Source organism: Mastigoproctus giganteus, chromosome 5 (genome assembly GCF_048544385.1).
Source record: "Mastigoproctus giganteus isolate SK-2022 chromosome 5, ASM4854438v1, whole genome shotgun sequence".
NCBI classification, from domain to species: domain Eukaryota; kingdom Metazoa; phylum Arthropoda; class Arachnida; order Uropygi; family Thelyphonidae; genus Mastigoproctus; species Mastigoproctus giganteus.
In genome coordinates this window covers 218,922,631-218,941,188 of record NC_143579.1, presented here as the reverse complement: position 1 = coordinate 218,941,188, position 18,558 = coordinate 218,922,631, and the positions used below count along the sequence as shown (strand labels likewise).

General features: G+C 35.6%; 1 protein-coding gene across 2 annotated transcripts in view; it reads left to right on the top strand.

The window, feature by feature from the left end:
* sud1 (Prolyl 3-hydroxylase sud1) overlaps window positions 1-18,558 on the top strand; it is a 153,243-nt gene that overhangs the window by 97,266 nt on the left and 37,419 nt on the right. For both annotated transcript variants that reach the window (XM_090374392.1, XM_090374393.1), the window contains exon 8: window positions 954-1,045. In XM_090374392.1, the coding sequence (XP_090230518.1) occupies window positions 954-1,045 (92 nt within the window). The remainder of the gene's footprint in view (window positions 1-953; window positions 1,046-18,558) is intronic.

Sequence of the window (18,558 nt, the reverse complement as noted above, 5' to 3'; positions counted from 1 at the left end):
AAAGTTATACTAAAAAAGGGTTGTGTGAACATATCAAATTGATAATAATGTTAATGAGGTCACATTCATTAGATTCTGTTATAATTCTCTTGGACTGTAGAAGCACTAATGTTTCCCCAAATCTATAAGAGAGGACCTAAATAGGTGATTTGGGAAGCCAAAACCTATAATGGGACCACTCTGATAAGAATGAAATTCTAAAGTGATCACAGCATGGGTTCATGAAGGGGATGTCTTACTGACCAGTCTGGTTAATTGATGAGGTCATAAAATAGTTGGATGTAAGAAACCACTTTGACATTATATACCTAGATTTCAGTAAAATGTTTATTATAGTCTCTCATCACAGTTTATTGTATAAACTGGATTAAACCAGAATTATGTGGAAAATGTTTTGCTTAATCAGGACTGGGCAAAGGATAGGAAGCAGAGGATAGTCATAAATATATATTCTTCAGATTTGAACTAGCATAGCAAGTGGGGTTCCTCGGGGAATTGTGTTACAGTCCCTCATTTCTGATCTTTATTATATTTCTTTGCCTTTAACCAGTTATTTATTTTATTAGTACTCTACACTTCTATAAAGTAATTTATATTAGGTTATGTTTTCAGCCAACATTAATTTAATGATTGCTTTGAAACAGGAATAAGTACCTATTATGGAATCAAGGATAAGATTATAAAAAAATGGCCTCCTAATTATTAGAAGGGGTGTGTGTGTAGGGCAAAAATAACTTTCTCCTGCTTAAGTGGGTTGTTTAACTAAATTGAAGGAAGATTTTTTTTTTTTTTAAACCATATAAAACTGCAATGTTGTCTTCAGATTAATGACATTTTTAAACTGTGATAAAATGTGTTGTCAGCAACTCTTTTTCATTAGGCATGGAAAATATAGTTCAAGTAGTTTGATTTTTCATTTCTAAATGTAATGTTTTGTTTTGTTTAATTTATAGAGCGTGGCTTACCATCTACAATTGTAAAGTCTATAGTCCCAACATGGAATAACCTTGTATTTTTTGAGGTTACTCCGACTTCTTTTCACCAGGTAGGGTAAACGTGTTTACAAATTCTAGATTTATGATGATAGTTTACCTCAATTTTGTTTTATTAACATTACAAAGTCAAATATTGCAAGAAAATAGATTGGGTATGGATTCACCTAGAAGAGTTAGTCATGATATGCCAAATGATGTTATGGCTGATAGCAGAATTGCCAGCAGTGATTTCGCTTGAATTATGGCCTTTTTCTTTGTATGTGTTGTCTTGTGTGCTGAGCTGTCGCTAGCTGATGGAAGACCATTTTATGGAAATGAACTGAATTCAAAATGCTACTTTGAATCTCTGGGGAAGTGAGTTGATGCCCTGAAGCAAATTCACTCTGGAGTTTGTTGGAAACTGAACTGTCTGGTGCTGTGTTGGGCAAGAATTTCCGAATCTTGCCCCAGAAATTGATCAACCAGTTCAGAATGCTTTATTTCCCAGGAAGTAGCCTTAATTTTTCTCAGCATGGCTAGCCTAGCTGAGAAAGGTAGACAGAATTTATTTTGTAAAGATGATTGTTGGTAGACAATTTATTTTGTAAAGACTGTATTCACTTAAACAGGGGAGGTGCAGGGGATTTTGCTAATGCCATTGGGGAAAAGGGGTTCAAGGGAATTGCTAATTGGGGAGATTAAGGAAGTCACGACACAATTGATTCAGGTCAGTGACATGGCACAAAATTACAGTTGCACCATCTGTAAGAATGCCTGTGTGCAACCATTAATTATGCTAAACACTGAAAGTGAAACTGTAATAAAAGTAAAATCCACCAGTAATCTAAGACCACATGGAAAAGCATTTTTAAGTAACTATGAAGGGTGTGTCCAGGGGTTGTTAGAAGCAGTTAAGCACACAACTTAATTTGTCTGTTCAGTAATGCCATTATTGTAAAAAAATTAAATGAATTTGGAGTGTGTTCTACCCTAAGCTGACACCTAAGAAAAGCCTATCTTAACCATTTTACACCTGTTTTTTATAATATTCCAAACATACAAAATATAGTTCAGTGGTTATTAAAAGCATTTGATGTTATATAAATTTGGATTAGAATATTTTATGGCAGAACTGGCACAATAAACATTAAATTTATTTATTTTTTCTAATTAATTTATATCTGTCCTCATGAAAAAAGCAATGTCACTCCCAATCAGCATCTTTCTTTTTAACCCTGACATAGAATACAATGTTTTTTAAATATGGACAACAATGTGTTAGGCTCACAGCCAACATCACAATCTGAAAAGGCTGCTTCTTGGAAATAAACATAGGAAATTGTTGGCAAGCATGTAAAATATTATGAATGCATATTCATAATATCGTAGTTTAGTGAAAACATTTACCTTGATTGTGTTTTAGTACTGAATTCAAAACTACCTGTGAGTTTTATTTTCATACTGGTCAAAATTATATGTGATAATATTAATATGTTTTTTTACTGTGATATACTGGGAGTGGGATATATTAATATGCTATGTTGTTTGTTAGTATCTATCAGTGATGTTGACTTAGATTGAAACAGAATATAATGCTGATGTACTTGGGTGTACTGAGACATGGTACTGCCTGGAGATACAAGATGAAGAATTTCATTTCAGTGAGTATTGTGTGTTCCAGAGAGATACAGAATAGTAGGGGGAGTCTGCTCAAAAACTGCCTGAAGGTGGCGAGGGTATTTCCTGAGTCCGATCAAGGTAACATGGATGTTGAGTCAGTGTGATGTGAAATGACTGACTGTAAAGGAAAGATAATAGTTGGAATGTGTTACAGGCCAAATGACTGCGCAGTATGACAAAAATTTCATTAGGTAGATTGAAAGATTAGTAGGTACAATTGTATTATCATGGGCTACTTCAGTCTATTGTGTATAGACTCGAATACACAGATCAGAAATATACTTTCCTTTTGGTAATGGTTTTTTTGAACAAACTGGATGATCGCAACTTATTCCAGAATGTCTGAGATAGTACAAGAACCAGATCTAGGATATTAGAATCCTAGATTCCAGTTTGTATGGGCATTATAAGAAAATATGTAACAAAGCTACTGATGGATCAAGACAGGTGGGATATAAGAAAGGCTGATATAAGTAAGCACTAGCAAAGAGAGTTAAGAATGAATATAGGGAGTAATTTTCATATGTGAATATAAAAAAAGAAGAGAATAAATCAGATAGGTACCTTAATTGGTTGTAGTGAAAGGTTGTCCAAAGAAAGCCCAACAGAAATGGCAAATGAGTTGAACAGTTTCTTCTCAAAGATATTTACAGTCAAAAGCAAGCCCAGATCTCTGGGGGATTCTAAAGAGTAAAATAAGTGATACAATGATCTCAGACTCTGGGAAGATTGCTTTGGACCAGAGAAGTGCCAATGTCTCTTCAATCCACAAAGGTGGTGCTAAACAGGAGTTAGGCAGCTATTGGTCAGTGAGGTTGTTTCTGTGGTAGGAAAGATCATGGAAACTAGTTAAGGATGTGGTTCAGGATCATCTTGACAAGAATGGTACATTGAATGGATCCCATCATGGGTTCGTTAAGGTAAGTCATGCCTGACTAATCTAGTAAATTACTGTGATGTAGTTAAACAACTGGATGCAGGTAAAAATTCTGCCATTATTTATGTAGACATTAATAAATAAAGCTTTTGATATCATCCCTCATGGAAAGGCTGCTGTTTAAACTGGAAGTTGGAGTTATTGGTAAGATCCTTTGCAGGATCGCAGGCTGGCTAAAAGATAGACAAAAGGAGTACTGCAGGAATGGTGTTAGATCCCATTCTATTTCTAATTTTCATAAAATATTGATGAGCATATCCAAGAAAAGTTGTCAAAGTTCACTGATGATTTGTAGTTAACAATATGATGATGAGTAGTTAACAATATGAACCAAGCCATGATGTTGAAAAAGACTTGGATTAGTTGCATATATGGCCCAAAAAATGGCAACTAAAGTTTAATGCTTCTTGGGGAAACAGTCATGTATAAGTAGAGGGAAACGGGCTAAAAGTGGTTCAAGATGAAAAAGACTTAGGTGTTATGATTCTATCTGACAAATTTTCCATGCAGCTAGGAAGGCACCAGTGTCCTATCTGTGTGCCTTCTTGTATTTATAGAACCTTTACTAGTTGGGAGAAGGACATCATTATCCCTCTATAGAAGGTGATGGTTAGACCGCATTGGAATATTGTATTGATGAGTGCAAATTGATGTACATATAAAGAATGGCTTGGAGGTGTGGACTGAGAATTTTGACAACCAGGCATTAAGGGGAGAGATCTGATTGAGGTTTATAAGGCACTGAAGGTGTTTAGTAAAATGGGAAAGGTTTGTTCTCCCTTATAAGTGAAACAAGAACTGGTGGTGGGGGGCACAAATATAAAATATCAGGAAATAAAATAACAGAAAATTGGATCTCTCGACTATGGGCAAGCAGGTTGTTGGACACTGGAATAATTTAACTCCTGACATTGAAGAGGTAGTGAGTCTGGCTCAATTCAAAGCAGAATTGGATTGTGACCTCATAGGAATGGTAATAGTTTGAGTATTTTGTTTAGTTTATTCTATTTTATTATTATTTTTTTTGGCTGATGCAGAAAAAGGATGCTTTGCCTCATTTGGCCCTACTAGCACCAAATCCAGCCTTCTGATACCTCTAAGGTTTGTCTCCCCCCCCCATTCTTGTCTCACCTCGTGATGAGAATATATCTCCTTCATTCATTGTATGCATTTCCTTTAAAGCTTTATACAGTTGTACCTCTAAAATCTGGTAATCTTGCAACCTGATCCTGGTCAGATCTTGGAATTTTTGAGCTTTTGAGTCGATGTATTACAGTCATAAGAAAAAATATATATACAGGTGACCCCCGCTTAACGCTGATAATTCGTTCCGTAAAAACAGAGCGCTAAGTGAATCTGCGCTAAGCAAGCGCCGCATTCCCATAAGGTAACATATGTATTTGTGAGTTGCGGCCGGTGCCATAGGATATTTCCTAATCAGTAATAAACAGTAGTGAAAAGATGCACAAATGTCGGTCAAAATATTTAATATTCAAATATTTGTACATATAAAATATTCTGCATTACATACGTATATAATTATGTGGTAACTACTTACGTATTAAAATTTTAAACTTAAAATTCCAATTAAAATAATGAATTTAATTGATTTAATTTAATTGATGATTAATCAAAAAAAAGTGTCGATTTTGGGTTCAACTTTGGCCCTCTTCCAAATAAAATAAAAAGGGGTATTAATTTTAAATCTCCTGCAGCGTTACCACCCAACAATAAAGTCAACCGATCCTTCGCCGCTTTGAAACTTGGCATGTTTTTTCTTCTTTCAATATGAAACTTCTTTTAGGCATTCGTTTCCACAAAAGTCCTGCTTCATCTATGTTAAAAACTTGTTGAGAAGTATAACACATTATTGAAGAGGGATATTTCCCTCTTCAATAATTTTAACAAGTTCTTTTTCGAAAGTTTCAGCTCCTTCTGCACTTGCGGCTTCTCCCTGGATTTTAAATCTATTCAACCAGCCCTTACTAGTTTTAAATCGTTCCACATTTTTTTTTTTTTTTTTTTTTTTTTTTTTAAGGTGAGTTTTCTTCAGATCATCATATTGGCTAATCTCTCTCTCTCTCTCTTTTTTAAAAATAATATTCAACTTAACCGAATTCTGCATTGGATATTATCTTCAATAAAATTAGTTAAAGTCTTTCCATTTCAATCCTAATAGCCGGCCTAGCCCTAGTTGCTTGCAGTGGAACAGCTATCTTTACCGCTGCTATAATTAATTGTTTATTTTTTTTTATAATTGTTCTTACAGTTAAACTTGCAAGTCCTAAATTATGGATGCACATCCGCTTGTCTTTGACTGGAATCGATTTGCTTCAAAATGTCTAATTTGATTTTCAAATTCAGTCTTTTTCGTACATGTATAATCTTCGTACTGTGCTCAGACGTTGCTTTTTCATTCTTATCAGCCATTATTAACTCTTCGAAAATGTAATTGCGTTGGTTGCATTAATTATGATACAATGTTCAAGTAAACTGTCTGTTTCACACAATGTCTAATACAGTACTGAGTGATGACTAGACTTCGGATAAATGCATATAACGCAAATATTACAAGCAATATGCTTCATCATTTTTTTAAAATGTTGATCTCGGAACTACGTAACAAGGCACTGTACGCAATTAAATTAGTGTGCGAGAAAATTTCACTGAGCGTGGGAAATGTTTTAATGCCGTTTTGCTATTCATTTTCAAGCTATCGACTCCATCAAATGAAACGATTTCGTTAAACATGCCAAAAATGCAATCTGTAAAAGAGCGTTATAGTGATCTGTGACAGCATTATAGTCAGATAGGGGTTATAATATAAGAACAGTGTTATAGCGAATAAGCGTAAAGCGAACCGTGTTATAACGGGGGCCTGCTGTATAATAATAATGTATTTTTGTATAGCTTATTGTCTAGTACAGTAAAAAAAAAAAAATTTTCTCCTTCCAGAATATGCTATTGTGTGAAATTTATGTATGGAAGTTAGGATTGTTAGCACCTATATCCAAGCATCAAAAATTTGCCTTTTCTTTACGTGAATGCAACAAAAATTTCTACTTTTCCTCTTCCAAATATAATGTACTGTCTACAGTTTTTGTTTTGGAAGTGAAACTGCAAAACATTTCATGCAGTTATTTTGCAAAAGTCCCATTGCAAAGTAATTTTGATTTCTTCTTTACACGATGACCTGTGTATTTGTTTTCAGCTGTCACAATTCTCTTGCTGTGTAATTTTCTTTCAGATGGTATATGGACAGATACAAATAAATGAAAGGTGCTATGCAGCACTTAAATCATTTGCTGTCTTACAGTAATAAGCAGCAGTCCACTTATTCTTAATTTGTTTCATAAATTACCTTCATGCTTAATTTTCACAATTCAAACTTGTTGATGATAAACCAACTAGTGAGATTGCTTGTCAGTTTAATGCCATTGTAATCGTTGCAAATAGTATGATATGTTAGCCCTTTCAGATGGATAAAATGGATCTATATTTTTTAAGGTAATTTAAAGTACATTTCAAATAATGTCTGTTTATGTATGGATTTTTCATGCTTACAAGTAGTGCAAATGCATCAGATGCTAATCTTATAACTATTTAGTAGTTAGCTGCAAGTAGATCTGATGCATTTGCACCAACTTGTAAGCACGTTAACTCAGATGCAATTTGACGCTTTCGCCCTAAAATGCGATGTATGGATTTTTCTTAATCTTTATAGTTCATGCTGTCATCTCTTTTATGTTTCTAACTAATAGTAGACACAGTTTATTAGATGGTAGCTTAAAAAAAAATTGGAGGAGGAGGACATTGCATCTCTCTGTCATTGTTGCACAAATTCGGCTTACAGAAGTTGAAATTGAAGAAATTTTCTGGAATTCAGATTCAGAAGTTGATGAAATTGTATTTAATGATACATAAATAGATGTAGAGGATATTATTACTTAAAAAAAGAAAAAAAGTAACATTTTTATTTTTTAGTTTTTATTGAATTTTTTAAAGATTTTTTTAATTAAAAAAATTCTGGTTTGATTTTTGGTATAAGTTAACTTTAATGTTGGATGGTTAAGTCAAAATTAATATTTAAGCATTTATTTACAGTTTTCATTTTTAAAAAGAACTTCAAAATTTCAGGAAAAAGGATGTTTCATAACATGTGGGTCATGCTGGTAGGATCGAATTCAGAATCCAAAAACAATGAAAAACGTTTATATAAACATATGCCTGAAATCACTTTGTTTTCAAGTTACAGTCCCTTTTGTGTGTTCCTGAAATTATCCAGTAAAAAACACCTCTTAGTTTCTTGGCAGACAAACTACATTACAATAGCCACATTACAATATGTTGGTAAATTGGTTGAAAATTGGTACTGTTCCAGTGGGCATAGTCTGAATTTATTCTGAAATGATATTTCATTGTTCATAATTGTAACTTCTTACCATGAAATCAGTTTTGAGTGAAATTCAGTAAGGAGAAAAAAAGATGGGGGGGGGGAACACAACCTGAAAAAAGTTTTTTGTGCATTTCAAGTGAAGAATAGAGGCATATTCAAATCAAGAAATATCAGACATGCATCTCCTATACATGGACTTGCTGAGTGTAATATGACCACAGCAAGATGTCTGTATGCAGAAATGTTTCTGAATTGCAATCTGCCAAATAAGAAGACCTTTCAGGAAATTCTATTGGCAGCACCCAAAGCAGAGTGGAAGCAGAGGGTGTTAGGACACAATTGTTTGGAGAATTTTACTGAAACAACAGCTTTATCACATTCAAAGGTTACAAGGTCTTACTGAAGTCGATTTCCCATCCTGAGAAGCTTTTTGTATTTGGTGCTTGTGATCCACTTTTTACTACGCTCTTATGTTGTTTTCTTAAGAGGCTTACTTTGCAAAAAATGGCATTATCAATTTTCACAACATCCTTGACTTGTTAGAAGAGAATCTGCATACCATCATTTAATCAAGGCACCACAACAATATAGCATTAATGTCTGAGAAGGAATTATTGCCTGGAAGATTTTTTAAAGAATGTTTTATGTGACTTACTAGATGTAGTTCTTGTTGTCTAATGTTGTGTAATTTCTCACCATAACAGTAGTAGTAGTAGTGGCATGTGATGCAAGAAAGCAAGTGTATGAGCTTATGCAGCATCAGCCAAAAAAAAAAAAAAAAAAAATCACACCATTCCCTCCAAATGCCTGTCCAGTTCCTTCTTAAATTTATTCAACCTATCAACTTCCACAACGACAGATGGAAGTTTGTTCCAGCAATTAACCACCTGCTGGCTAAAGGCAAATTTCCGCACATCTATTCTACATCTGTCTTTTCTTAATTTGAATTTATGCCCCCTTAGGTTTATAATCTGAACAAGTGGAAAGATCCCATCAGAATTCAGCGTGCTCAACCCATTCAAGGCCTTATACACCTCAATCAGATCACCGTGCAGGTGCCTAGTATAGCATTAATGTATGGGAAGGAATTATTGCTCGCTAATCAGTCGGCTTGGAAGATTTTTTAAAGAATGCTTTGTGATTTACTAGATGTAGTTGTTCTTCCTGTGTGATTTATGCATGATGTTGCTCATTTCAGTCAGGTAGCCAGCGACTATTTGGGTGATTATGTGATAAATGGATAGGGCCCACTGCATGGCCTGCTTGCTTTCCAGACCAATTTTTATCTGGTGGGATTATCTGAAATCCATTGTTAATGCCACACCTGTTGAAAATATTTAAATGCTTCATCAACATGTAGAATATGGTTCTAATAAATCTGACCAAATACTTGGAATTTTTGAGCACATGTTCAGGCTGCATTAGCATTAGTGGAGGCGTATGATGCAAGAAAGCTTATACAACTTCTTCTTCTTCTTCTGGCGTTATAACCCAGGGTGGGTCTCAGCCTTCTCAATGATGTTCCACCAGTAAGCCCTTCCAGAAGTCAAACTTCTCCAACTTCTTATTTTCATAGTATTTAAGTCCTCTTCTATGTCACCCATCCATCTTTTCTGCAGTCTTACTCTTACCCTCCTACCGATAGGTTTCCATTTCATTATCCTCTTAGTTGTTCTGCTGTCATCCATTTTCATAACATGTCCCAACCTGGCAAGTCTCTGGCTCTTCACAAATCTGACGATGTCTGCACCCTGAATAACATTGTCAAGTTCATGGTTCATTCTGATTCTCCAGGATCCATCAACGTCTTGTATGGGCCCAAATATTTTTGCAAAATTCTACGATCGAACACTCTCAACAACCACTCATCTTTACTCGTTAATGTCCAAGTTTCATGACCGTATGTTACAACTGGTCTAATGAGACTTTTGTATATTCTTAATTTTAAATGTCTGTTCAGTACTCTGGACTTCATTAGTTTTTAATGTGCATAGAAGCATCTGTTTCCACTCATGATACGGGACTTAATTTCATTAGTAATAGTTGGACTGATTTATCTGCGAACCTAGATAGGCGAAATTTTGAACATGCTCAAATGAGAAGCTGTTGGTTCTTAAATTTTCTGTGTTATCTGCTGTTCTCCAGACATCCATGTATTTTGTCTTCACTTCATTTATCCTAAGTCCTCTTCTTTGTGCTTCACTATCCAGCCTGGTCACTGTTTCCTCCAGTGCTCCTTTAGTCCTACTGATAATAGCGACTTCATCAGCATATGCACAGACCTGCACTGTCTTTGTGCCCATGTGTCCAGTCACTTCTAATTTTCTGACAGCCGCCTCTAAAACCAAGTTAAATAACACAGTAGAGAGTGCATCGCCTTGTCTAACACCAGTTTTAATGTCGAAGGGAGTTGTCAACTTCTTGTCAATTCTCACCACTGCTTTAGAGCCAGCCAGGGTTGCTTTTATGAGCCTAACAATCTTTGCAGGTATGCCCAGGAGAAGGAGATCATTTATCATTTCCTCTCTGTTGAGTGAATCAAAAGCTTGTTTGAAATCTACATATAGGTTAAATAAGCGTATATTATACTCAAATGCTTTTTTCTGTATCTGTCTCAAAATGAAAATCTGGTCAGTTGTTGAGTGATTGGGTCTGAAACACACTAATATTCTCCAATGATTTTATCTGAATATGCTGCCAGTCTGTTATAAATAACTCCCGACAAAACCTTGTAAGTAACACTCATCAATGTAATACCTCTATAGTTAGAGCAAAGCAGTTTATCACCCTTCTTGTGAATCGGCTGTATGATTCCCCAAGTGTCCATTCATCCGGGATTTTTTCCTCAGACCATATTAATAGTATCAGATTATGTATTCTTCTCCCTAGTGTCACTCCACCATTCTTGAGCAACTCTGCAGTTATTCCATCAGCTCCTGATGCTTTAAAGTTCTTTAAGCACTTAACTTTTCGAATTTCTTCGAAACTAGGGTCTTGAATGTATAGTGCAATAGCTGTTTTGTTTCAGTCTTACCTCCTGTCAAAATACTTTTTCCACTGTTTCAGTACCCCCTTTCTCTCAGTCAGTAAGTGCCCTTCACTGTCCCTACATGCAGTAACTTTTGCTCGAAGTTCCTATGTACTTTCTTTAATCTTCTTATGGAACTTTTTACTTTCCTTCTTGTTGTAATATTCCACAATTTTGTCTCTCAAAGCTTCTCTCTTTTTCTTTCTACACAACCTAGCTGTGGCAATCCGTTTTTCCTTGTACTGTTCACTATTCACTCTGCTATTCCGCTGTAAACATTTTACCCTGGCTTGTCTCTTCAATTCTACTGTTACTTGATACTCATCATCATACCATTCCTCATTTCTTGGCCTTGAGGTCTCACCCAAGGTTACGTGTGCTGCACCCAGAATTGCAGCCTTTATGCAAATTCATTCGTCTTCAATCTTGTCACTTTTTTCCTGTTCCTGCATTTCCTGAAGTTTTTCTTCGGGAAAAACTCTGCCTGGTACTTTGTTTCAACAAGTCTATCTTTCAATTTCTCTACATTCCACCGCTTAGTTTTTTCAACCTTTCCTCTTGCTACTAAAGCTATTTTATACTTCAGTCTGGCTTCCACTAGAAAATGATCAGAATCGGAGCTGGTGCCCCGAAAAGAACGGATATTTTCAATTGCAGTAGCCCACCTCTTAGAGATCAGTACGTGATCAATCTTGAGGTCTTACCCAAGGTTACATGTGCTGCACCCAGAATTGCAGCCTTTATGTAAGTCCATTCATCTTCAGTCTTGTCATTTTTTCTGTTCCTGCAGTCTTCGGGCCAACTTTGCCTGGTACTTTGTTTCAACAAGTCTATCTTTCAATTTCTCTATATTCCACCGCTTAGTTTTTTCAACCTTTCCTCTTGCTACTAAAGCTATTTTATACTTCAGTCTGGCTCCCACTAGAAAATGATCAGAATCGGAGCTGGCGCCCCGAAAAGAACGGACATTTTCAATTGCAGTAGCCCACCTCGTAGAGATCAGCACGTGATCAATCTGATTTGCCTGATTTGTACCAGGGATTTTCCATGTACCTTTATGAATATTCTTTCTTGGAAACCAGGTACTCATGACCTTGAAGCTGTTGGCAGCAGCAATTTATGCTACCCTAAGACCATTATTGTTTGTTTCTTCATAGAGGCTGTCTCCCCCAAATAGACCCATGAAAACTTCTTCCCTGCCTAGTATAGTGTTGAAGTTACCGAGAGTTATAATAGCATCATGTCTTTGAATTTTTTAAACACAGCCTGGAGTTCATCATAAAATCTATCCGCAACGTCATCATCCACACCGTCAGTTGGAGCATACACATTAATGAAAGTCACATTATGGAATTTACCTTTAATTCTAAGGCTGCAAATTCTCCCAGACACTGGTGTGAAGGCAGGTACTGATCTGTGCATTCTATTAGAAATCAGAAATCCTACACCCTGTTCTCCCCATTTGTCATCAGTTCCATCAGTTCTCCCCATTTGTCATTGTAAATTTACAATTTACATTGTAAATTTCAACGTATTAATCATACCTTTACCTTTCCATCTAACTTCTTGGAGAGCAATAATATCCAACTTAAACTTTTCAACTTCCTCTGCTATGCTGTTCATAGCTCCAGCCTGCAACAGGATACACACATTCCAAGTTCCAAATCTCAGTACCAAACTCGTGTCCTTATTTTGAGATCTGGTCTGTTTCCATAAGGGCTGTCCAGTTTCATTCATCAAGTTATATGTAACGGTTAGATTTTTTATAGGGCAGGGATGTCAGCCCTGTGACAACCTTGAGGACCACGCTATCTCTTTTCGTCTGTCTCTTCACCTTTGACCTGTTTGGCTTGGGAGGCCCTACTAGTAGCTAAGCTACCACTGACATAGCTCTAAGGATCACTAGAGCACTCAAGCCCCACCACTATGGCAAGGTAGAGATACCATTGGTGGGGACGCCTATACAGCATAAGCCAAAAAAAAAAAAAAAAAGAAAAGAAAACCCCCATTTCCCACATCTATTCACTCCAAAACTTTGTCTAGTTCTTCCTTGAATTTATTTAAGCTATCAACTTCCATAACAAAGGATGAAAGTTTGTTCCAGCAATCAACTACCCACTGGCTAAAGGCAAATTTCCACACATCTATTCTACAAAATCTTTCCTCGATTTGAACATATGTCCCCTTGGGTTTGTAATCTGAACAAGGGGAAAAATCCCATCAGAATTCAGTGTGCTCAACCCATTCAAGGCCTTATACACCTCAATCAAATCACCTCACAGGTGACTAGTCTCCAGCTGCTGCAATTTGCAGAACTTTAGTCTTTCTTGGTAAGGGGACCACTTCGTTTCTCTCACCAATCTTGTCCTTCTCTGTACTCGTTCTAGCAACTGTACATCCTTCCTAAAACGAGGCCTCCAGACCTGTATGCAGTACTCAAGGTGTGGCCTGACCATTGCCTTGTATAACAGGATAATCACCTCCCTGTCCCTCTAGCAAAATTCCTGTATATCTTTGACAAGACTCCATGACCTGCTCTGGCATGTCTGCACTGCTCAGAAAACTTCATATCTGACTGCACAATTACCACCAGGTCTTTTTTATTCTCTACCACCCTGAGTGCAGTACCACCCAGTTGGTATGTTTCTCTGGGGCTACTGCTACCCATATGCAGTATTTTGTATCTGTCAATGTTAAACTTCAGTTGCCACTTCTCAGCCCATTTGCCCAACTTATCTAGATCCAGTTGGAGTAGCATACTGTCTTTACTGTCATTAACAACTCTGCCAACCTTTGTATCATCTGCAAACTTGGACATTAAGTCCGATATACTTTCATCAATGTCATTGATAAATATACAAAACAACAATGGGCCCGACACCGAACCCTGAGGAACTCCACTAATAACATTAGTCCTCGAAGTGCAATGTCCATTGATTACCACTCTTTGTCTTCTCTCACTCAACCATCCTTTTATCCATTGTAGCTACTTGCCTTTAATGCCATACTGTTGCGATTTGTGCAGTAGTCTTCCATGTGCAACAGTATCAAAAGCTTTCCTGAAACTATGATATCCAAATTATTTTTTGCCTCCAGTTCCTTTGTGACCACATCATAATATCCAATCAAATTGGTCAGACAAGACTTCCCCTTAGCAAACCCATGATGTGTCTGAACTATATCTGCAGTCTTGTCTAGATGATCCTGCAATGCTTCTTTAACCAGTGACTCCATTATTTTCCCCTGAACAGAAGTTAAACTAACAGGTATGTAATTACTTGTCACCCTTTATGAACTGGAGATACATTTGCACATCTCCAGTCTGTGGGGACTTCCCCTGAATCTAAGGATGCTCTCATAATTATGGCTAAGGGTTTGCTTACTTCCTTTGCTACCTCCTTTAATATAATTGGATAGATCCCATCCATCCCAGGTGCCTTTCTTATGTTTAACTTCAACAATTTCTCCTCCATTTTGTTCTCAGTTATGACAAAATCATTTAGCTCCCCATTAGAGTTTAATAAGCTGCTGTCCTCCATTTCCCTAAAGAATTCCTCACGTGGGAATGTAGATGCAAAATACTTGTTCAGTTTGCCAGCTATCTTAGCAGGTATTTAAACACAAAGTAGTTATTTTAAGCACTTACTTTAAATATAAGGCGGATAATTGTTGGAACACAAGCTCTCCTAGGCACCTCCATAGCCAGGTGGGCAGGAGCAGCAGTGTGTAGCACACTCTTCTTGATTAGACCGGGGTTCGAGCCCGTGCCCACCAAATACGGAGGATGTGGAAAGGTCAGTGAATGACCACCGCATATCCCCGGAGCAATATGGCCTTAGTTGCTAATGCTCCTAAAAACCGAATAACAAACAAACACAAAGCTCTTTGTTTTCAGGTCGTAAATTGATCCTGAAAGTAAGGCTCAAAGGAATACCCTGTATATGCTTATAGTTTTCATATGAATTGGTTTCTTGATAGTCTGACAAGCAGTTTGTGCCAGTTAAACATGCTACCTCTCTCTCTAATGATCCATTTTGCCATTTTTATTTTGCAGTATTCCTCTGCTAGAACAGTGTTTGTACCTGCCTTTGCTCTTGCATATGAGCACATTGTTCTCATCCCACTTGATAAGAACCTAGAAATATTTAAATTTTGTTCAAGACGTACTCTTTTTTTTTTGATTGAATTTTAGGTTCTATCATTTTGTATCTTTGTTGTTGGCCTATAAATGATTTTAATAATTTTAATTTTTCTTATTTTTAATATTTACTAATAATTTTTATTAATTAATCAATAGCAGTACAGTGAAACATTAAGTAAGTGGCCAGCTTACATGAAACTGTTAATTTTACTATCTGGCTCCTGAGCAGACTACAGATGTAATATTAAAATGTTGGATCTGAAATGTATGTGAAAGAGTATTTCTACTTATGGATTCTAATTTCTAATGATCAGTTGAAAGTACAAGTATAGCGTAGAAAATTGAATAATAAAAGAATGCACCATTTAGAGGATTGTTTGAACTAAGACCCTACCAACATCAAGATCCTTTATTTATAGCAAAATGGCCACCGATTTTAGTCTACCTTGTTATCAATTTAATAGTAACCCATTATGTTTAAATGTTGCTGTGTTGAAGCTAGTGGACTGAAGAGTACTTAACTGGGTTACACAGCAAAACATCTTTCTGGATTTGAGTCTGCCTGACCTGTTCATGGTGCATTATGCTGATACAGTAAGCACAGTATCAGCATTTTCCGTCTTGTCAACAGAGACTACATCCAAGTGAATATTTAGTGGAGGAAAATAAATTATTCTGGCTAGTGTGTGTTTTTCTTGCATTCACAATCTTTTTTCCACTTGGTGTTGGTATACTGGAAGCACCTCACAGTAGCTGCCTCTGAAATTACCTCCCAGATACTACTTAATTAACAAACTGTGAGATGTACTAATATTGATTCATTGAATTCTGATTTTACATGGTAGATGTCTGCAGTTGTTATAAGCTGTTGTAGCATCTTGTGGCAATGTCTTTAACAGCATTTATTATCCTTGATACCATGATTGAATTTGAATTTCATTCGTCAGAGTTAGAAGAAGAAATTTTACTGTTACATTGTCCATTACGTTTCTTCCTTGACAGAAGTATCAACAGGCAGCAGAACTTGCTGATTTTCTTGCTTCATCTGCTGGCTCATAGTAATCCATTCTTTGAATATTGTTGTAGTCATCTTTTCCTTCTTACTGGAGCACCAAGTAATAGGGAAATGTTTAGAATCCATGTTGGTGTGCTTTGAATACATGAGGTCATGTCATGTAGTTGCCAATCACTAAAAATTGAATTTTTTCTCCAGTGGCTCTACAGCACAAATAAGAATCCCAGTCTATAAGTTTTGATGATTTTTGCAGGCTTGTGTTGTGTTGTACACGTGTCTCCTTTATAAACCAAACTGTTCTGGAAACCTGCCAGTAAACTAGCTCCTGTTTTGTCTCCATTAAATTGCTTTTCATGATGATATTCACTCAATACATTCTTCTTCTTCACCATAAAGAAATTTAAAATTGTTGGTTCTTATCCTAAATGATTCTAGCCATCCATTGCATACCCAAAAATTTTAGTTGATGTTTCACTAATTTTTAACATTTTCCACTTCATCACACTTAACATCACAATTTGGGAAAAATTTCAAAATGAGGATATTAACATATGGATCATCTGTTAATATCCTCATTTTGAAATTTATATCTATTTATAAAGATTCCACTTCTTTATTGCTGCTGCTGCATATTATTCTTCCATGTCAAAAATAATCATATTCTTGTTAGTGCTGCTAACTGTTGATCTTGTCACACCAAACTGTTGGCTTACAGTTTTATTTAAGTTCAGAATTATTTTTATGCTCAGTATTTAACCAGTTTAACTTCTTTTGTTATGAGCTCATTGCACCTTTTTATTAATTAATGTATACTATTTAATATGTAATAGGATCACGACATACGGTCGAAAAGCGGTGTCAGCTTCAGGAAGGAAAATGGTTTTGAATAATTTCATTAGATTCATTTTAATATTTTTAATTGTGTTAAATTGATTTTTAATTGTGTTAAATTGATTTAATTGATTTTAATTGTATTGTGTTAAATTGGTTTTTAATTATTTTTTACTCTAATGTAAGTTTTTAGATTTTTTTCGTTTTAATTTCTGGAGAGTATCATACGGAAGTGTTCTACGTACTATATTAAGGTAAACTCCTCTTATTATTTTACAAATGTGACTATACTCTGCATGGAAAATCCAAAAAGTGAACTGTTGATTGCTTATAACAAGACAACAGTCAAAAGTTAAGATTTGTTCTTCTAAGAAATACCAAACATTGTCACACCTGACTAAGAATTCCATTGTATGTTGATTGTAAAGGGCACATGGAAAAGACGTTTTAGCAGGTACTGCCATGGTAGGGAAATATCGTAGAGGCAATGATAAAGGGTGCATTACAAGGGACAAAACTGACACATTTTCTGTGGCCAACAAGAAAGGTTAACGTAGATAAAAAAAAAAAAAAAAAAAAACGTAGAAAGGTTAAGAATGACAGGTAGCTAAATTAAATATAAATTAATGAGTTTTGCTGAGTTTATGAAAATGCAGCCAGTTATGCTTGGTGGCTTACTTACTGGTGGATAAAACTTCAAAGGCTTACTCTTTTATTAGTAATAATAGTAATTACTCTTTATTAAGCTTAAATTTATAAAAATATCTAATAGGTAAAATGTATAAAAATTGCATACAAATATTATTTATTAATTACTATTATTTTATTTTTTGCTGATTTCATGCTTACATATTACATGATACTATGTTAATTGGTTGTTATTACACACGTTCTGCAAGTATAATCTTTAATACCTTTTATACCCGTAACCAGTTATTTAAAATAATTAATTTTATTTTTATTTCTATTATAAATCATTCAAAAGTGCCACTCTGAAACAGGACACATTCGAGACAAATAATATTTCTTTGCTTTTTAAGTCAACAACATTATTAAAAAGGAAAGAATTTATAACATGGAAAAGCCTCTCCTGGCTCTAAGAACACTTGTTTAGCTCCAGGAGTAATTCCAAAGTTTCATTTTGAAAAAAAATAAATATACTTGCCTTGTTTTCATAAATCTCTTGCCATGTTGGTGTGCAATGTAGTATTTACAGGGTTTACATAAATGTACATAAAGGATATACAGGGTGTCTATAAATGGTGGGAACACTTGCAATAATTTATTGCACATGGAGTAAGAGAGATACCATTTACTTATTTATACCATGTGAAAGAGAAAACATGAAAGTTTCCCACTTGTTACTGCCGAGGCTTGTAGTTCCATCATTCACCACCAGAAGCGTTTCCAATTTTGTTGTGAACTGCAAGGACTGACAGAAGAACATGACGACGACTTTAAACATGTAGTGTTTAGCGATGAGGCCACATTTCACATCAATGGGAAGGTCAATCGATACAATTGTCGAATCTGGGGCACCCAGAAACTTGAAGAGA